This window comes from Nannospalax galili, unplaced genomic scaffold (assembly GCF_000622305.1).
Source record: "Nannospalax galili isolate Female #2095 unplaced genomic scaffold, S.galili_v1.0 scaffold1663, whole genome shotgun sequence".
Lineage (NCBI taxonomy): Eukaryota > Metazoa > Chordata > Mammalia > Rodentia > Spalacidae > Nannospalax > Nannospalax galili.
This window is the reverse complement of record NW_008349356.1, coordinates 140,900-158,967: the sequence shown is the minus strand read 5'-3', so window position 1 is coordinate 158,967 and position 18,068 is coordinate 140,900. Positions and strand designations below refer to the sequence as shown.

At 47.2% G+C, this 18,068-nt stretch overlaps 1 protein-coding gene across 1 annotated transcript in view; it reads right to left on the bottom strand.

The window, feature by feature from the left end:
• Col15a1 (collagen type XV alpha 1 chain) overlaps nt 1–18,068 on the bottom strand; it is a 111,309-nt gene that overhangs the window by 65,882 nt on the left and 27,359 nt on the right. The window contains exons 3-5 of the mRNA XM_008846745.3: nt 6,692–7,239; nt 4,500–4,574; nt 2,732–2,812 (exon numbers count right to left, since the gene is read on the bottom strand). Of these exons, the coding sequence (XP_008844967.1) occupies nt 2,732–2,812; nt 4,500–4,574; nt 6,692–7,239 (704 nt within the window). The remainder of the gene's footprint in view (nt 1–2,731; nt 2,813–4,499; nt 4,575–6,691; nt 7,240–18,068) is intronic.

Sequence of the window (18,068 nt, the reverse complement as noted above, 5' to 3'; positions counted from 1 at the left end):
CTTCCTGCCACACACCTGAGCAGATGACTTGCATGTACAACTAGGGATGAGAAATAGGAATGAACCTAACTCTCCACAAGAAAAGTTTTCCAGAAATCGAAGGTATGTCCATAGCCACCGTCCATAGCAAGACAGGAACAGGGCGGCAAAGGCTCTGGCCCCAAACAGGCAAGGGGAGGAAGGGCTGGCAGATGGTCCCTGTCTGAGTTCACTAGTTAGGGCCCAAGTCCTGCAAGGTGCCAGGCTGGGAAGGCTGAGCATAGGGAAGTGAGATTCAGTCCAAGAAAGAAACCAGACAGAGAAAGGAGGGGACAATCTGAGACAAAGGGAAATTCCTGTTCTGGAGTAGTGACTTCCAAAAAGAGTCACAAAACACTTCAGGATAGGTGACCAAGGTTTGCAGCCTGAGACCTGGCTCTCTCACCTTCAGGCTGGATGACCTTGACAAGCTTTGGTTGCTCTGTGCCCTCCTACAGAATAGATTACAGAAGTCTCTCAGCAAATGACACTAAAAGGCAGCTCAGTGACCTGGTAGAGTGAGCTGTGCATAGGTGGAGGGATGCTGAAGAACAGAAGGACCTGGGGATGAGATCAATCATGTGAGTGTTGGGAACCATCAGGAAGCAGATGTATAGGGGCCCCCAAGAGGAACAAAGTGCCTACAGTGTGCCACACTGAGTTTAGCCCTGAGATAATGCTTCCTTGACTTTCCAGAATCCTTACCTGGCTATAGGCACTGAATACCACAAGCCTTCACCCACTGATGCTGAGTGCCAAGGACTGAGTATTTGTTGCAGTCAGTTTGCCCAACAGGTGTGCTCCATGGACACAGGGGAAGCTGAGTCTTGGAGAGATTAGGTCTCTTGTTGGAGACCAGTAGCCAGTGGATTTCATCCAGGACCCACCCTGGATGAAAAGTGAATATACACCACTTCTCCCAAATGGACAAGAACTTGAGAAAGGAAAGAATGGACCACCGCAGAGGGCCCCCAAGTACATCACTCCTCCAGCCACCTTCCTCCTGTAGTTCTCTGGACTGATGTCACACCCTGGGCTGATGCTGCCCCTTATGTCTTGGAAAGAGGACCAGGTAGCTTGTTTCCTGACTCTGCTACCATCTGACCCTGAAAAGCTTTTGGTGCTCTTGGGTACCCATTTCTACATCTGTGCAATGGATGATGTCATCTCGCTTGAAGGGAGTGACATGACATTACATCCACAGACACCCCAGCCTCTTCCCCCTTTCTGCCTGTCCCAAACTGGCTAGCTCTGTCACCCCCTCCTGAACGCCTGTCCTACTTCCACCCTTGTGAGCCTCTCACACTTTCAAACCCTGATGTCCTTTCCTGCCTCTCCCTGGGGTTGTTGCCACCTCTTGCTGAGTTAGCCTCCTTCTGAGTTGTGGACTGTTACAACAGAAAAAAGCATTTATGCTCAGAGCCCCAAGGGACCACATTTCTGTGGCCTGCTACCCTGTACCTGGGACAGGCCAGTGCATAACTAGGACTGATGGGCACACAAACTCCGACTCTTCCCCCAAGCAGCCACTATCCCATCTTAAATATGCAGGCTCCTGGACCCTTGACTTCTCCATCCCAGCCAAGATTGGATGTGATCCCACGCAGGCCATGAACTCATGGGTGGACATCAGAAGACCTGTGCTCTAGTCCAGCTTGCTCAGGTGCCCTGTTTGGATCTTAGTCTGCCCATCTGTAATATGGGCAGTTTGATGTACATTTCTTTTAAAAAACTATTTTATTTATTATTTTTATCTTATATGTATGAGCGCATTGCCTGTATGTACATAAGTGCATCCGTGTTGTACAATGCCCATGGAAGTCAGAAGAGGGTCTCAGATGCACCTGGGACTGGAGTAAAGGACGGTTGTTAGTCACCATGTAGGTCCTGGGAATGGAACCTGAGTCCTCTGTAAGAGCAACCAGTGCTCTTAACTGCTGAGACATCTCTCCAGCCCCTTGATGTACATTTCTGTTTAAGTCTTTCTACTGCTAGCAGACTAGGGTTCTACTCTGCCATACCCATACCCCTATTGCCTGAGGTCTATAATCTGTAGTCTCTGCTGTATTTCTATCTCCCTGCTTTCTTCTATCAGAAGCGCCTTCACAGTGCCTGAGCCCGGCCTGGGAGCTTTCTCTGCTGGAAACTCAAGTGTTCTTTGCTATTCTCAAAAACAAACCAACAAACCAACAAACCAACAAACCAACAAACCAGCCAACCATAGGCTCCTTGCAATCCCCAAACTCTGACTCAGGACTTTGGAACTGCTTCCTCCTCAGCCACAAGGTCCATTCCCAGGAGGGAGAGATGTAGACACCAGGCAGAGGACTGCCTTTCCCATGGGGCCAAGGTAACAGTGGGCATCATTCAGGGTCATTCCCTCAAGCCAGGCTCTTTCTTAGACTCACCCCTGCCTGCCTCCCCTAACTCTCCAACACCCTGAGATCGAACTGTTATTACCACTCTGTAGCAGAGAGCTGACCTGACCTTCAGAGGGGCTAAGTTCTCCAAGGCCACAGAGTACATCTCCCTTTGCACAGCTTCACGGCCATATGCACAGGGAGCCCTGAGTAGCTGGTATGCTTGGCTGGGCATGGGGGTGGAGTTGCAAAGAACTCTCCTGACCTTCCCAAAGGAAGTGGTACTTAACCTGACAGATCTGAAAACAGCCTGAACAGCTGACCCACCCACAGAGTCAGCACTCCATGCTCACCGGGGCTTGAGTGTAGGTGACGGCTTCCAGGGTCTCAGCAACTTCATCCATCTCCTGAAACCCACTGGCTTCTCCAGATGCCTGTGGGGAGACAAACCATGCTGCACAGAGTGGAAGAGCAGGTTACATACGACTGTGGCACCCAGAAAGGTCAGAGACTAACAAACAGACTCCTTCTGAGGAAGTGTGTGTGCATGTGTTCACATGTACGTACATTTATATGTGCATGTATGTGGGTACATACAATGTATGTGCGTATATATGTATTTGCATACATGCATGTGTGTTGTGCATAAATTGTGTATTATGTGAATGTATGCATGTATATTTATATCGTGCACATGCATATGTGTGGTATACATGCATGTGTGCATGTATGTGAAATGTGTGTACAGTGTGTGTGGTGTGTGCATGTGTACATTCATAGACATGTATGTACAAAGTGTGCATGTATGTATGTGGATGTGTGTATGTACATATGGGGGTGTCCATGTATGTGTGTATGTGTTTGCATGTGTATATATGCATGTAAGGTATATGCATGTGGGTGCATGTATGTGACTGCATGTGCACGTGTGTTCATCATAGACAGAGTAGGGGTGAGGACACAGCATGTGTGCAGTGTGCACAGTTGGCTATTTTCTTTCACACTGCATTTCTACAGTCTGTCTAACATGATCTTCCACTGTGCCCAGGTTCCCTTTGCTCCCAGTCTGTGCAAGGCTGTCATGGAATCACTTCCAGATGCACTCACCAAGTGTGGCCTCCTGGTGTTGCCTAACTTCATAGCTAACCTGCTCAGCCAGCTCAGGAGCCTGTGCACCGACCATGCAATGGAGCCCATGCTCTGGGACTCCTAGGCTGTTTCTACGTCTTCAACATGAACAAAGTACAGGCATGAATGTATGACCATATCCGGTATTCCCTCTCCAGGCTCGGGGTACAGACATTCAGACAGGGCCAAATCCCACCTTCGATGTACAGATGTTTTAAAACACAAATTTTATGAAATCAATTTCTAATTTGTTTGGGAGTTGAAATCTCTCAAGGAGCGACAGGAGTCCTGAGGAGGAACACCCTTGATTGTGCCTGGCTTTGGCAAGGTGCTGCTGTTGCTGGAAGGCTGCTTTCCCAGCTTGCTTCCAGCTCCTCCTCTTGCCTGACCTGCTGAGTCTGGGCTGAGGCTCTATTGCTGTATTCTGGTCTATGTATGTGTGCCAGCAGCAGAGGAGGGGAGAGCTCCCAAAGTATCCCTTTATTTTCAGTCTCTACCCAGGGCTGTCACCTACCAGCAAATCCTGGAGGGAGGGAAGGAGGGAGGAAAGCAGAGAAAGGAGGGAGGGAGCTATCTTTCCTTTCTGGCCCCCACTCCACCCCAACTTAGGAATTGATTCATTTGCCAAGCATATAACGAACCTAAATTTAGGTTCATTTTTATAGGACTTTACACCCAGAATATCTTAGCATTTTAACTCTGATTTTAGAATCCTGACACCCTTCTTGGCAGGAAGGCAGAAAACCAGGCCATTGACTGCCACAGCCACAGGAACACCTTATAAGATGCACAACCCCCACACCAAGGAGATAGCTGAAGCACTTTAAAAAGTGAAATAAAGCCAAAAGCCCAAAATAGGACTTGGGACAGTGCTGGCCTCCGCGAGAGGCTTTTAGACGGCATGATGCTGAGGGGGAGAATGGCTGGGTGCCCGGTCCTCCTGTAACTGGGGCAGGGGGGTGCAGGGTGCTGGGGGATGGGGTCAGAACTCACTGAGGACTCTTGGGCTTCACACAGCTCCTCGGGGGTCCTGGAGTCAGTGTAGACAGTGAGCTGTTGTATGGAGCCCTGAGGAACAGAGGAATCAAAAGGCACAAGTTACATGTGTACTTCACACTGTCCTTAGAAGATGAATATTCCTGAATGCAGGAGAGAGAGGACCAGCTTGAGAATGTGCTACCCAAGGCTTTGACAGCAATACCAAGTGTCTTCTTGGCTCTCTGTACCAGGGGCTCCTCTTGCTTGCTCCCATGTGAGCCTCTTAGCCACAAAGGTCCCTAGACAGTCTGTGTTCTGAGCATGGACAGCCACAGCAGCCTCCTAATCTCCAGGTCCCCTGAGAGTGAGCAGCAGACCCAGAAATCTGTCTTCTCTACCCTACTAAAGCTCAAAAGTTCCTTGCAAGATGTCCTTGCCCCAAGGAGAGCTGCCAACAGCCTCCTGCCCCAGTCACACCAAGGTTCCCAAATCTGGTGCTTAATCTCCAAGAGACACCAGAGCAAGTACATGCAACTGCAGACAGGATTGTAACTCCTCAGCACTCCCCAAAGTCTCCTGTTGTGCTACAAATACATTCGCTTTAACTCTCTAGTGGTACCTTTTGGGGAGGGGTTGGGGGAGTTTGTTGTTGTTGTTCGTTTATTTTATTTTTGTTTTTTTTGTTTTTGTTTTTTTGGGTTTTTTGGTCTTTTTGAGACAGGGTCTCCCTGTAGCCCCAGCTGTCCTGGAACTCACTATGTAGACCAGGCTGGCCTTGAACTCACAGAGATCCGCCTGCTTCTGCCTCCCGAGTGCTGGTATTAAAGGCATGTGCCACCATGCCCAGCATGGGTTTGGTTTTTTGAAACAGAATTTTATTTTGTAGGCCAGGATAGCCTGGAACTCACTATGTAGCTCAGGCTGGCCTGAAAATCAAGGTAATGCCAGTGTTGGGATCATAAGCATGAGCCAGGATACCTGTCTTCCTTAGTGTGTCTTGTTCACTCAGGCGGTTCCCTGGATCAACACACATGTGCTACACGATCACTTAATGATGATTGTTTGTTTGTTTGAGACAGTCTCCCTATAGTCCTCTCTAGCCTAGAACTTGCTGTGTAGCTCAGCCTGGCCTGAATCTCACAGAGATCTGCCTGCCCCTGTGTTACCATGCCCAGTCACTTACTGATTTTTTTTACAGAATGGTATTCACAGAAGCCTCTCTGGTGGTAAAGTCAGTTTTCTGATTTGTTTGTTTGCTTGTTTTAGAACACATTGTCCAGAAGAGGAGAGAAAAGTTGTTTCTTATTCCAGTATTCTGGAATCATCTATCTTCATGGTAATTAACCACTGAGCCATCTCTCTAGTCCATTTGTTTTTTAACCAGTGCTTCTATTTCTCAGGCAGGCCTGGAGCTTTCTGTATCCCAGCCTGGCCCCAAACTCATGATCCTCCTGCTTCGGCCTCTTGAGTGCTAGAATTACAGATCTGCACCATCAAGCTCAGTCTTAGGTTAGAGATTTTTATGCCGACATTAAGACAAGAAAACCCAGTGTATCAGACACAGTACTGTCTAAAGCCTGCAGGCTAAGTTTAGGGCAAAGTCCTAGGGTCTGGGTACATGACCTAGAGTACTGTCTACCTAGCATGCATGCCTTTGAGGGCATAAGAATAACACAACAGGCGCTGGAGAGACAGCTCAGCAGTTAAGAGCACTGGCTGCTCTTCCAAAGGATCAGGGTTTGGTTCCCAGCACCCACATGGCAGCTAACAACAGTCCGTAACTCTAGTTCCAGGGGATCTGACACCTTCTTCTGGTCTCCGTGGACACTGCATGACACTGGTACACTTACACACATGCACATAAAACACTCATACACATAAAATAAAAAGAATATAATATAATAATGACTCAGCAGTCAAGAGCATTGACTGCTTTTGCGGAGGACCCAGGTTCAACCCCAGCATTCACATAGCGGCTAACAACTGTCCAGTTCCAAGGGAATTCGAAGCCCTCTTCTGACCTCCACAGGCATTGCATGACAGGAGTGCACTTGCAAAGTACAGGCAATACACTCAGACACATAAAATAAAATTAAAAATAAAATATTTTTTAATTAATAAAATAACAATGATCATTGTTCCTGTTCGGGATGTGGGGATCTGTGTCCACAGCTTCTCTGACCTGTAGGGCGAGGGCTGGAACTCACCATAAATCTCTCTAGCCCAGTAGCTCCTGCATTGCCTACAAAGATGCCTGCACTGGGCTCAAAAGTCAGAGGCTGGGAGGACCGCTGGAAAAGGACACGACTGTGCTCCTCGCAGTCCATGAGGAGGGTCACCTCCTCACCCTGGATGGTCACGGCAAAGTGATTCCACCTGTTAGTCATCATGGGCACTGAGAAGGCAGCAGCTTCATGGGACACGTGAGAGCTGGGCTCGGTATAGTAGAGAATGATCCGCTGGTGGCCATCCTCCACACTGGAGAGCCGCAGGCCCAGGTAGATGACCTTCTGGAAAGCATCAGTAATAGCGAAGAGCACACCGCCTTGGGCACTGCTGGGCTTCACCGCCACACTGATGGCAAAGTCCCTGAAGAAGGTGGGTGGGATGAGTGTCCTGGCTGGGCGGCCAACATTGGCACCAGGCCCAAAGCTATAGGCTGGAAAGCCACCATAGCCAGTGACAAAGGACACAGATGAGGGCAGAGGAACACCGATGAGCTCTGTGAGGTCCAGATGGTTCTGGGAGGCCGGCCCTGCAGGAAAGAAGAGAGATCATGGTTCAACCATGCTGGAAATGAGGACAAAGGGGTCACAAGCACATGTGAATCCTTCAAAACTGTAGTTTCTAAATTATGACTCCCCAAACAACCCCCAATATGAAATGCACTTATTTACATTACAGCCCAATATACAGTTCACACAAAAAAATCCGTGAATCTAACCCAGAAAGAGCATTTTAGAAAGCACTAATTGACTCTTAGTACTCACCAGGCCCCTGGATATTTTCACTCTCCCCTTTAACTATTGTTTTTCTCTTTTTAAAAGTAAATCCATGGTGGAAAAGCCTATTAACTGATTTGATTACCCACTAGTGGGTCATGACCTATGGTTTTGAATATATTTACAACTAATTTCTGGAACATTCCTAGAATATACAGTGTTCTCCCCATTAACCTGGAGAGCATTACAAAGCTGGATGGTTTGTGTTGCTTTGTTTTCAGTGAAGTCTTCTGTTTAAGTGCCTCAGGGTACAGAGGGAAAGTGGGGGCAAAGGGAAGTGTTGCCAGAGCTTAGAGTAATTGAACTTTGCATCATGGTGGGCACCCTCCACCACCACCACCACCACCATCATCATCATCATCATTGTCGTCGTCATCATCATCATCATCATCATCCCAGCTCACTCTCTGTATTAGGCACAGCTCTAAGTTCTTTTCATACTTAATTAAGCTCATGTAATACTCACATGAACTCCATGAGGTTAGGGACTATTATTCCCATTTACTTCTGAGAAAAATCAAAGCTTCCAGAAGCTAACAAATTTGCAGGCAAGATTCACAAGCAGGGTTCAAACCCGGAGCCCATGACCCGAACCTGTGTTTTTCACCAGCACCCTTGGGGAGAGTTGCTAGAGCTCATTGCAATGACCTGAAAAGGACCCCAGGTCTGGGAGCCATAGGTCCTCTGACCATCCCTGGGAGAAGCCTGCAGGCTGGTCACAGTGGTGTGCAAGCATTCCTGAGCCCAGGTGGCAATTGTGAGTGACACTGGAAGGCAGGTAGATAAGGGAGGGTGGACATGCCCAGTGCTTCTAGGGCAGTAGACAAGCAACACCCTTCAGCCTCAGAAGCAAAACTGGAACCCAAAAATTAGGTCAGGGTAGGAGACCTGGAATGGAGAACATCAGAATGAGGCAGACTTTCCTGGTAGCTACCTGGGCTGCAGTTAAATGCTAGAGGCCCCTAGCCCAAGGCCAAGATGCTTCCTCTAACACAGGTGGAAGCTAGGTCAGGAGATCAAAATGAGTGACTGAATAAAACCATCTCTCCTACTTAGCTTCAGGTCTCAACTTCATACAGCCCAGAGGTATCTGAGGGAGTCTCAGCTGGGGGATTGCTTTATCAGATTGATCTGAGGACATGTCTGCAGGGGCATTATTTTGATAGCTAATTGATGTAGGCAAGCCCAGCCTACTGTGGGTGGTGCCATCCCGAAGCAGGGGGTCCTGGGCTATACAAGAAAAGGAGCTGAGCAGAAGCCACAGAGAAGACAGTAAGCAGCGTTCCCCTGCGGTTTCTGCTTCAAACTCCTACCTTGAGTTCCTGCCCTGACTTCCCTCAAGGAAGGATCATGACCTGGAAATGTAAGATGAAATAAACACCTTCTTCCTCAAGTTGCTTTTGATCATGGTGTTTATCACAGCAACAGAAAAGCAAACTAGAAAATCATCTATGTAGCCCCCAGTCAAAAATGAAGATGCATTAACATTTTCCGCTTTCTACTTTTTGTTAAATTTACACAACAGTCAAAGAGTCCATGGGCAGGGACCTGCCCCACTATGCTGGGATGGGGTCTTCTCTGACCTTGAGTTCATGCTGTTTGTCTTAGTCCTCATAGCAGCCCTGGGAACCAACTGCTACTCTCCCTTTTACTGATGAAGAATGGATGGTTGGGACATGAATACCCAGCCAGTGAGGGGGAGGAGATGTGCAAGCCACAGCTGGCCTAACTTCCAGTTGACTCAACATCTATGGCCTCACTGAGAAGAAGGGTCTCTATAGGGAGTCTGTGTGTGGCTCAGATGCAGAGAGAGGTGCCCTGACCATAGTGTTCCATCCCCACCCACAACACTGAGAGAAGGTGGGTAACAACTTCCATGTTACCATTCCTGTGCATCTGTCCATGCATTTACTATACAACCTGTATCCGTGATAGAATGCAGAACTGCTGTGTGTGCTTTTAAACCTCATATAGATGCTGGTGGGCTGCATCTACAGGTGTTCTTTTTTAACTCAGCATTGTAATTTTGGGGTTAATCCTTGACACTGTGACTCTGTTCTTACCACAGTGCTCTTTGGTGTGAATAAGCCACAATGGGTCGATTCACTTTTCTGGTGATGGAGAGCAAGGTTTCTATCACAGGTCCACACAATATTGCCACAGGCTTCCTGATATGCAACTTCTGTGCTCATGTGTGCATGTAATTCCACCATGCAGATGGGACCTGTGGGTGGCCTGCAACTTCACTGACTGATGCTAAAGTGCTCTTTGAAGACACTGTGGCACTGGCTACGCCTACAAGCAGGCTAAGGCTGCCATGTTGAAGGGAGGCAGAGATACGCCTTGAGAGCAGTCTAGGGGACTTTCCCATTACAGTAATATGATGATTTTTAAAATTATTTGTATTTTATATGAATGTATGTATGTTTGTACAGCACATGTTACAGTGAACATGGGTGCCAGAAGAGGGCACTAGATCCTCTGGGACTGGAGTTACAAACAGGAGCCACCATGTGGGTGCTGAGAATGAAACTCGAGTCCTCTGTAAGAGCAGCAAGTGTTCTTAACAGCTGAGCCATCTCTCCAGCACCAGTGAGGGGCTTAATTTTTAACCCAGATAATATTTTGAGGAAGTATTAATTGTAGTGTTCTTTAAAACACATTTTATTGGAAGTATTTCACAACAAATTTTATGGAAGTGATCACCGCCCCCCCCCTTCAACAAAACAGCAGATCTGATCACATTGGCACCTGCTGAGACATCTTCCATGGCCATTCATGGTCCTCAGGGCTGACAGCTGCCACCAACTGGCTTGAAGGGCCCTTTGTGCTCTGGACCCAGCCATGCTGCCTTGCTCCCAACATGACCCAGTGGCATTGAAGGCTACCATAGTGCCCCCTGGAGTGCCTCCCCCTCACAGATCCTCCCACCTCTACCCCAAATGTTTTCCTTCTGTCACCCATAAAGAGAAAGCTTTAGTGCCACCTAAATGAAAAGAATGAAATCTATCTCTGGGTAGAGACTTAACATTCCATTTGGATAGGCCACTCATCTGGCCAAGGGACCACTCCCAGGAAGGTGGATTCATAACACTATGCTAAAGAGATGGGAAGAAGTATTATCCCTTTAATGAGATAGTGTACTTTTCCTATCTAGAAAGCTCACCCCTGGATCAGTCACGATGGAGCCATCATGAGGTTGTTAGGGCTGCCTGCCTGTCGTTCTGAGCACTGACTCCAAAAGGTATAACCTTTCCTCTTTTTTTTTTTGGATGCTGGCCAAAGCCCGCGTATGCTTTTTCTGGTACTTTGGGCTGATTTTTGACTCATTTTCTCTGAAGCTGTCCCCCCCACCCCTTTCTGCCATACGGTTGTTTACAAAAGCCATAGCTTTCTGTCTTCCTTTTCTTGACCTCCCTCCTCTAGGCAGCTACCAAGATTTACAGCTTGCCTAGCTTGTGGTTTTTCTTATAAACTCTAAGAAAATTGTCTTTGAACTTTCTTCTGAGTCTATTCTTCAATTATTTTATGACTATGAACCTTGAGAAACAACTCTAATTGCCCAGTAACATGTGGCAGCCCAGATGGAAGGCCCCAAATTTCTGGTAATACCAGCACAATCCCTGGAGTGCCCCCCACTGTCACAGATCCTCCCACCTCTACCCGAAACACTTTCCTTCTGTCACCCACCCCATCTGACCCAGTTATTTCCCACAGTAACTCCTCCTCCTTAAGAGTCAACCCAAGTTTCCTTCAGGGGAAAGCTATTTCCTCTGCCACACCCATATGCTCTCCCTGCTGGGGTTTCACAGAAATATTCCTGCATGCACACTGGGGCTCTCTGTAATAGCCCCCTCCATACCATCATATCACTGTTGGGCCACTTGTTTCTACTTATATATGATAAAGAAAAGGACTTTACCATTCATTATTTCCAGGGTCTGGCCCAGTGAAGAAGAATGAATGAATGAATGAATAGATGGGTGGATGGATAGATGATGGTTGGATGGATGGATGATGGAAGGATGGATAGGATGGATGGGTATGTGGGTAGATGGATGGATAGGTGGATGGATGAATGAATGGATGGATGGATGGATGTGTGGGTAGATGGATAGATGGATGAATGAATGGGTGGATGGATGGGTGGGTGAGTGGATGGACAAATGGATGGATGACAAAAGGATGATAGATGGATGATAGACAGATGATGGATGAATGTATAGGTGGGTGGGTGGATGAACTAATGGATGGATGATGGATAGATGAATGGATGACAGATGAATGGATGGGTAGGTAGATGGACTAATGGATGGATGATGGATGGATAGATAGATGGGTGGATGGACGGATGGGTAGGTGGATGGACTAATGGATAGATGATGGATGGGTGGATGGGTGTGTGGGTAGATGAATAGATGGGTGGGTGGATGAATGGATAAATGGATGAAAAATCCATTCATCTCTTTTCTCCTTTTATAAAACACTAAACCAAGGTTAATAGAAGGAAAGCGTCTGGTGACCATAAACTCAGATTTCTCAATTGAATGCTTCTCCTTTCCAGTTTGCAACTTGCTTTTAGAAAGACATTCATTGAAAGTAATTTGGATTTAAGATTCAAACTCTAGAAGGTATAGGTTAAAAGATCAATAAATTTGGTTAAGTTTGACTACACAGAAATAAAGATCTGTAGAACAAACAAACATAATAACATTAATCCCACAATGTCACATAAAAACCAAAATGTGACAGAAAGCACAGTATCACAATATCACAGACAGCAAACTCTTTTCCCTAATATGCAAAGTAAATGAAGGTCCAATAGCTCAACAGAGAAACTGGCAAAGAACAGGAAATTCTATCCACAGCAAAAGAAATGAACAAAAGTAGCTCATCCATAAGTATATGGAAAATATTTGACCTCATAATGAAAGAAGTACAAACAGAGACTTCAGGTCGATGCCATTTTCCCTATCAGATTGGCAGTGCTCAGAATGTTGGCTAATCTAAAATGCTGGCAGTACGAGGCCCTCTCCTGCACCGCTAGCTGGAACCTAAATTGTGTCACATCTGTAGGACACAAACTGACAATGTTTATCAAAAGTACAAGTGCATATGTACTCTCTGACTCAGTGTAATTGATTAACTATAACACTCATGCAATGAGTTTCTTTGTGGCCTTCCAAAAGATGTGATTCCAGGCTAGAAAGATGGCTCAGTGGCTAAGAACACTGGTTGCCCTTGCAGAGGACCCAGGTTCGATTCCTGGCACCGACATGGTGGCTAACAACCATCTATAACTCCAACTCCCGGGGATCTGACACCATCTTCTGACCTCTGCAGGTTTGCACACACAAGTGCACTTACATATATGCAGGCAAAACACTCATACACATAAAATAAAAATTAATTAATTAAATTTAAAAAGAGATGTGATACCTTAGATATTAATACAAGCACTCACCAAGAAGTAGTAAGTAAAAACACAAAATAACAAGACTCAGAACAATCATTATCTTCTGGAAATATCTGTGTTGTCACATATCAAATACATAAATATACAATGTATATATTTAAATCCATAGTTATGCTCTATATAACATTTCAATCAACAATGAGTTACATGTATGAGGTGGCCCTAAAGATTATGCTGTCTAGAAGTATCATAGCTGACTTAGTTCAAGTACGCCCTATTAAGTTCCCACATTGATCAAATGAACTAAGGGTGAGCTTCTCAGAATGAATCTGTTGTTAATTGGTGCATGATTATGCATATATTAAAATATGTTAGGATATCTCTAGAAGGATTAGCAAGAAACTAGGACAAGAGATTGTGTCCAGGGGAGGGAGTGGCGGCCGGAAGCTGGGAGACTTTCTCTTCACCAGATACCTTTGCAATATTACACCACGAATGAAAACTAAAGACATTTGCATTTTTTAAAACTCCTTGCACTTGCTTTTAGAAATTTAAAGACCTTTACTTGCTTTTCTTATTCAGATATAGCCATCTTTTTAAGAATGAAAGAAAAGAGGAAGAAGAAAGGGAAAGCTCAAACATCCCACAAAGGTTTCCTCCCTTCCCTACACGTTTTAACACTAAGAGAAAACAAAAGCCAGATGGTTTGGCTTCCTTCTTCTCTGTCTCATCTATGAGCAGCTTTTCCTCTCTCTTTTGCTGGGAAGTCGGAAAGCTCTTCTCTGATGAGATGCTTCAGGTTCATCAAAACTCTTGTTCCTCTGGGGTAAATGGGCTAGAAGCTCAGTGATGTTCCTGGGAGTTCCAGGGTCAAGTGAGGGTCCTGGGAACACAGGTCGTTTAAATCAGTCTAGCATTGCACTGGGTGGGTTTTGTGAATTCTATTTCTAGGCATCCACTTAAAAATGTTTCACAACCCTATCCAACTTCCTTATTTTTATGGGCCAGGAAGCTGATGATGAGGAAGGGAGAGTCCTGGCCATGAGGCTCATCAGCATAATCAGGGTGGACCCAGACTCCAAATTCCAAGTTCCCAAGATCCCTGGCTGCCCAGTCCTTTCAAGTTCTGGCCCATGGTGGGCCAGCTGGAAAGGGAAAGAGGAAGCAGACTGCAGTAGAGGGTGCCCTCAGCTTTGGTGGGACCTGAGTACCCCTCCAGCCTCTGCCCCCTATCATATGTACAGCCTTAGGGGGGATGGCTTCCTAGTGGCAAGATGTCCTTTCTGCCCAATTTCCATACAGGGACAAATGGGATGATAGTATGAGGTGCAAGTTCTCAGCAAACTGCACCGATAATTTTTTGAACTCACTCTGCCTCCTCCCGCCTTGATTCTCAGGCCTGAGACATGCATGGGAGACAAGTGTACAGGCTCCAGGCCATAGGGATTGTTTCCACTGTCTTAGCCGCAAGGGGCACATGATCTAGTGAAAGCCCTAGTCCCCAGGCCTTGCGGCCTTCCTTTCACCAACCCCTCCTTCCTCCACACCCATGGTCCCATGGTGTGGTATGGCAGGGAACGACCCCTGGCCTGGAGTGACCCCAAGCTCAGAGCTGGGCCTGGTCCTGCTGGCTCATTTACCCTTGGCCTCCAGCTGAAAGGCCACCTGCTCAGGCCACCAGGGAAGGGAGGCGAAGCTGGGGAGCCAAGAGAAACAGGCTCAGAAATTTGGTCCATGACTTATCCTGGGATGGGAGGTCACAGCTGGTGGGAAGATATCTCTCCATCTTGAGGGACAAGGCCTGGAAGGCTGAGACACTGCTGGTGAGAGCTGTTATGAAACTCTGGTCTCAGGGTCCTTGAAGGGATTCATACTTCTCCACAGATTATAATGCCTACAGCATAGGGCAGTTGCGTGTCTTGAATAAAATAATATATCCAGAATGATTAGCGTACACATTTCTCACACTAGTATAAGTATCTTGCTCTTTTTTTCATACCGTTGTTGTACTGGAAGTTAAAATCAAAGTGTCCAGAATGGGTCCCATCTTTGCACGTGTGTGTGTGTGTGTGTGTGTGTGTGTGTGTGTGTGTGTGTGTTTGTATGGGTGCATGAACCTGTATAGATGTAGAGACCAGAGATCAACTTCAGGGGTCATTCCTCAGGAGCTATCTATCTTGTTTTGTGAGACAGGGTCTCTCACGGGCCTTGGTTCAGTGATTAAGAGCACTGGCTGCTCTTGGGAGCATCTTGCTGATATGACTCGGCAAGCTGGCCAAGAAGCCCTAGGATTTACCTGTCTCTGCCTTCTCAGTGCTGATTATAAACATTCCAATTTTTTATGAAGGTTCTGGGGATTGAACTCAGGTCCTCAACAAGTACTATACTGACTGAGCCATCTTCCTATCCACTGCCCTCTTTTATTTTGAGACAGTATCTCATTATGACACCAGGATAGTCCAAAACTCATGATCCTCCTGCTTCTACTTCCCAAGTGCTGGGATTATACACATGTGCATCACACCATCACACCTGGTGGGTCCTTTTAAGCCTGTTTTCTTCCTCTGAGGGACTATTCCACAGGTCTCAAGGCTCCCCATTGTACCACCATTACCTCCTCCATGAAGCTTCCTGGATCTCCCTGCTAGCTAAGCTATGCAATCTCTCTCCTGAACTTGGCCCTGACTCTATGCAGCATGTATCTTTTCTTTTTATAGATGTCTCCACCATCTTGGGAGCCCCTTGAGTGTTGGAGCTGCATCCTACCTTCCCTGTCTACCCAGCACAGTCCCTGGTCCTCAGCTGGAGATGATTTTTCTGGATGAGCCAAATCCCAGGCTCTGAGTTTGAGGCCCTGGTAAGGGTCAACAAGGCTTGGTTCCAGCCCCACACCCTACAACCTCCTCCTTGTATGTATATCCATCACCTGGGAAAGCAGGTTTCCTCCCATCTCCTAGGAACTACCTTGAAAGCCACACAGCCTTGGAGTGAGCAATGATGCCCAGGAAGGAGCGGTGGGGCAAGAGTTCAAGTCCCTGTTCTGCCCTTGACTCTCTCTGTGCTCTTAGGCAAACTGTTCCCCTTCTCTGATCTCAGTTTCCCTGTCTGTGGTGGGTTAAATAAGATGGGCTCTCTAGGTATCACTGAGGCCCTTGACTACTCTTGTGGCTGGAAATAACTTCAGTCTTGCTCTTTTACTTCATTAATGCATAGGAATAGTTTCATTTCTTATGGGGGTTGCACAACTTTTCCAACTTATAAAGACCCTTCCTCTCACTGTGCCTTGCGTAGTGCTGAAGATACAGATCTAAACCCAGACCATCTGTCATCAAGAGGCTCACTGTGGGTCTGGAGAGATGGCTGAGTAGTTAAGAGCACTGGCTGCTCTTGGGAGCCCCTTGGCTAACAACTATCCATAACTCCAGTTCCAGGCCTCCAAGGGCATTGCACACACATGGATGGTTTGCAATACACGCAGGCAAAATGCTCATACACATAAAATAAAGATAAAATAAATTTAAAGGAAGTTCACAGTCTAGGTGGCCATTAGCAGTCTTCCATAAATGCTTTTCATGGGCTCCCAAGCTTTCAGTGGCTCCCTGGTGTCATTCCATACCCACCTTCTGGGCCTGGGGTTTCAACATTTGTCTAGCCTGTGTGAAGCTCTGGTCCTAGTTTTAGTAGGTGTCTGTTGGGGGGCAATGACACACACCTGTCTACTTCTCATTTTCCCCTCTTCCCTTTCCTCCTCCTCCTCCTCCTCCTCCTCCTCCTCCTCCTTCCCCTTTTCTGGTCTCCATTTATGCCGTTTACTCCATCAACATTATCTTTTGCATCTTCTCACAGGTGAATATTTTCAGGCTCAGTCAGTTGTACCCCAACACAAGGAAGCCCCACTCCCACCCTAGAAACACAGCTGCAAGCATTCCTCCCCCTACACAACCACATAAGTTTGGCAGAGCAGGTATTCTGCAACGTGGCCTGGGGACAGACAGACACAACTTGGGCCTCTTGGCCCTGAACACTTTGGTTCAAACTCCTCAGCAGTTTCAGGGTGGCCCCTCCCCAGGGTACAGGGAGGAGCCACCAGAGAAAGCTTCAGAGATGGACCAAGCTGAGGAAAATCTGAGCTGTCACCACAGGGTGCCACGTTCCTCCCAAGGGTCCAGTGCCAGTTTCCATGGAAACCATGGCAGACTCCTAACAGTAAAGAAACAAACAGAGCTGGACTCAGCATTTCCTTCCAGACATGCCAACAACCTGGCTGGAGGAAGTAAAAATGGGATCTCTTGCCTCTCCTCTTTCTCTCCTAGAACTTCTCTTTCCCCTTCTGACCTCAGTTTCCCTTTGGAAAACTGATAGGTTTGATAGGTCAGCCTTTACATCTGTGGGGTCCTGAAGCAGTGCCCAGGGATAGCCTGGGCTTTGGAGCCTTGCCTCCCTAGAGACCTGTATCTGGCTTCGCAAAGCTCCATCCCACAGATGACCATCTGGGACCTGAGCCCAAGGCTCACTCTTGTCAGCATTTAAGAGCCTAAGTCGCTTTCCTCTGGTGCAGGATCAAGGCTGGCTGCCTGGAAGTCTCAAGAGTCTGGCAGAGGAGCAGAGAATGCACCACCACCCAGCACAGCAGCAGCCTCTAGTGGCCTCACAGGGACATGCACCTCCTCCAAACTACATGCTTGGGGTCTGAGGGACACCGTCCATGCTTGAGAAACCAAGGAAATTGGGGATCCCACCCACAGAGCCATGGCCAGAGACTTGAAAGGGACCCAAGAGAGCTAGTCTGAGGTCCTACAGCAAAGAGCAATGGCCAAGCCAGGCCTAGAACCCAGATTGAACCTAGGGTTATAGACAAAACCTGTACCACTGTGAAATATCCTCAGCCCCCTTTTTACTTCTTATTTTGAGACAGGGTTTCACTATATTGCCCTTGTAATCCTCCTGCCTCAGCCTCCCAAATAGTTGGGATTACAGGCTTGTGCCAACAGTCCCATCTTGACTCTCTCCTTTCCCTCTGGACATTCATACACAGAGGTGGCCCAGGGGTCTCAGGTATGCCTAAGTCACCCCTCCTGGCCTGTGCCTTCCCTTGCCTCTCTGGAGAGATGGGACCCTGGGAGTTTAGGAAGCTGCAGACTACACACACTTGCTGGGGACAGGGTC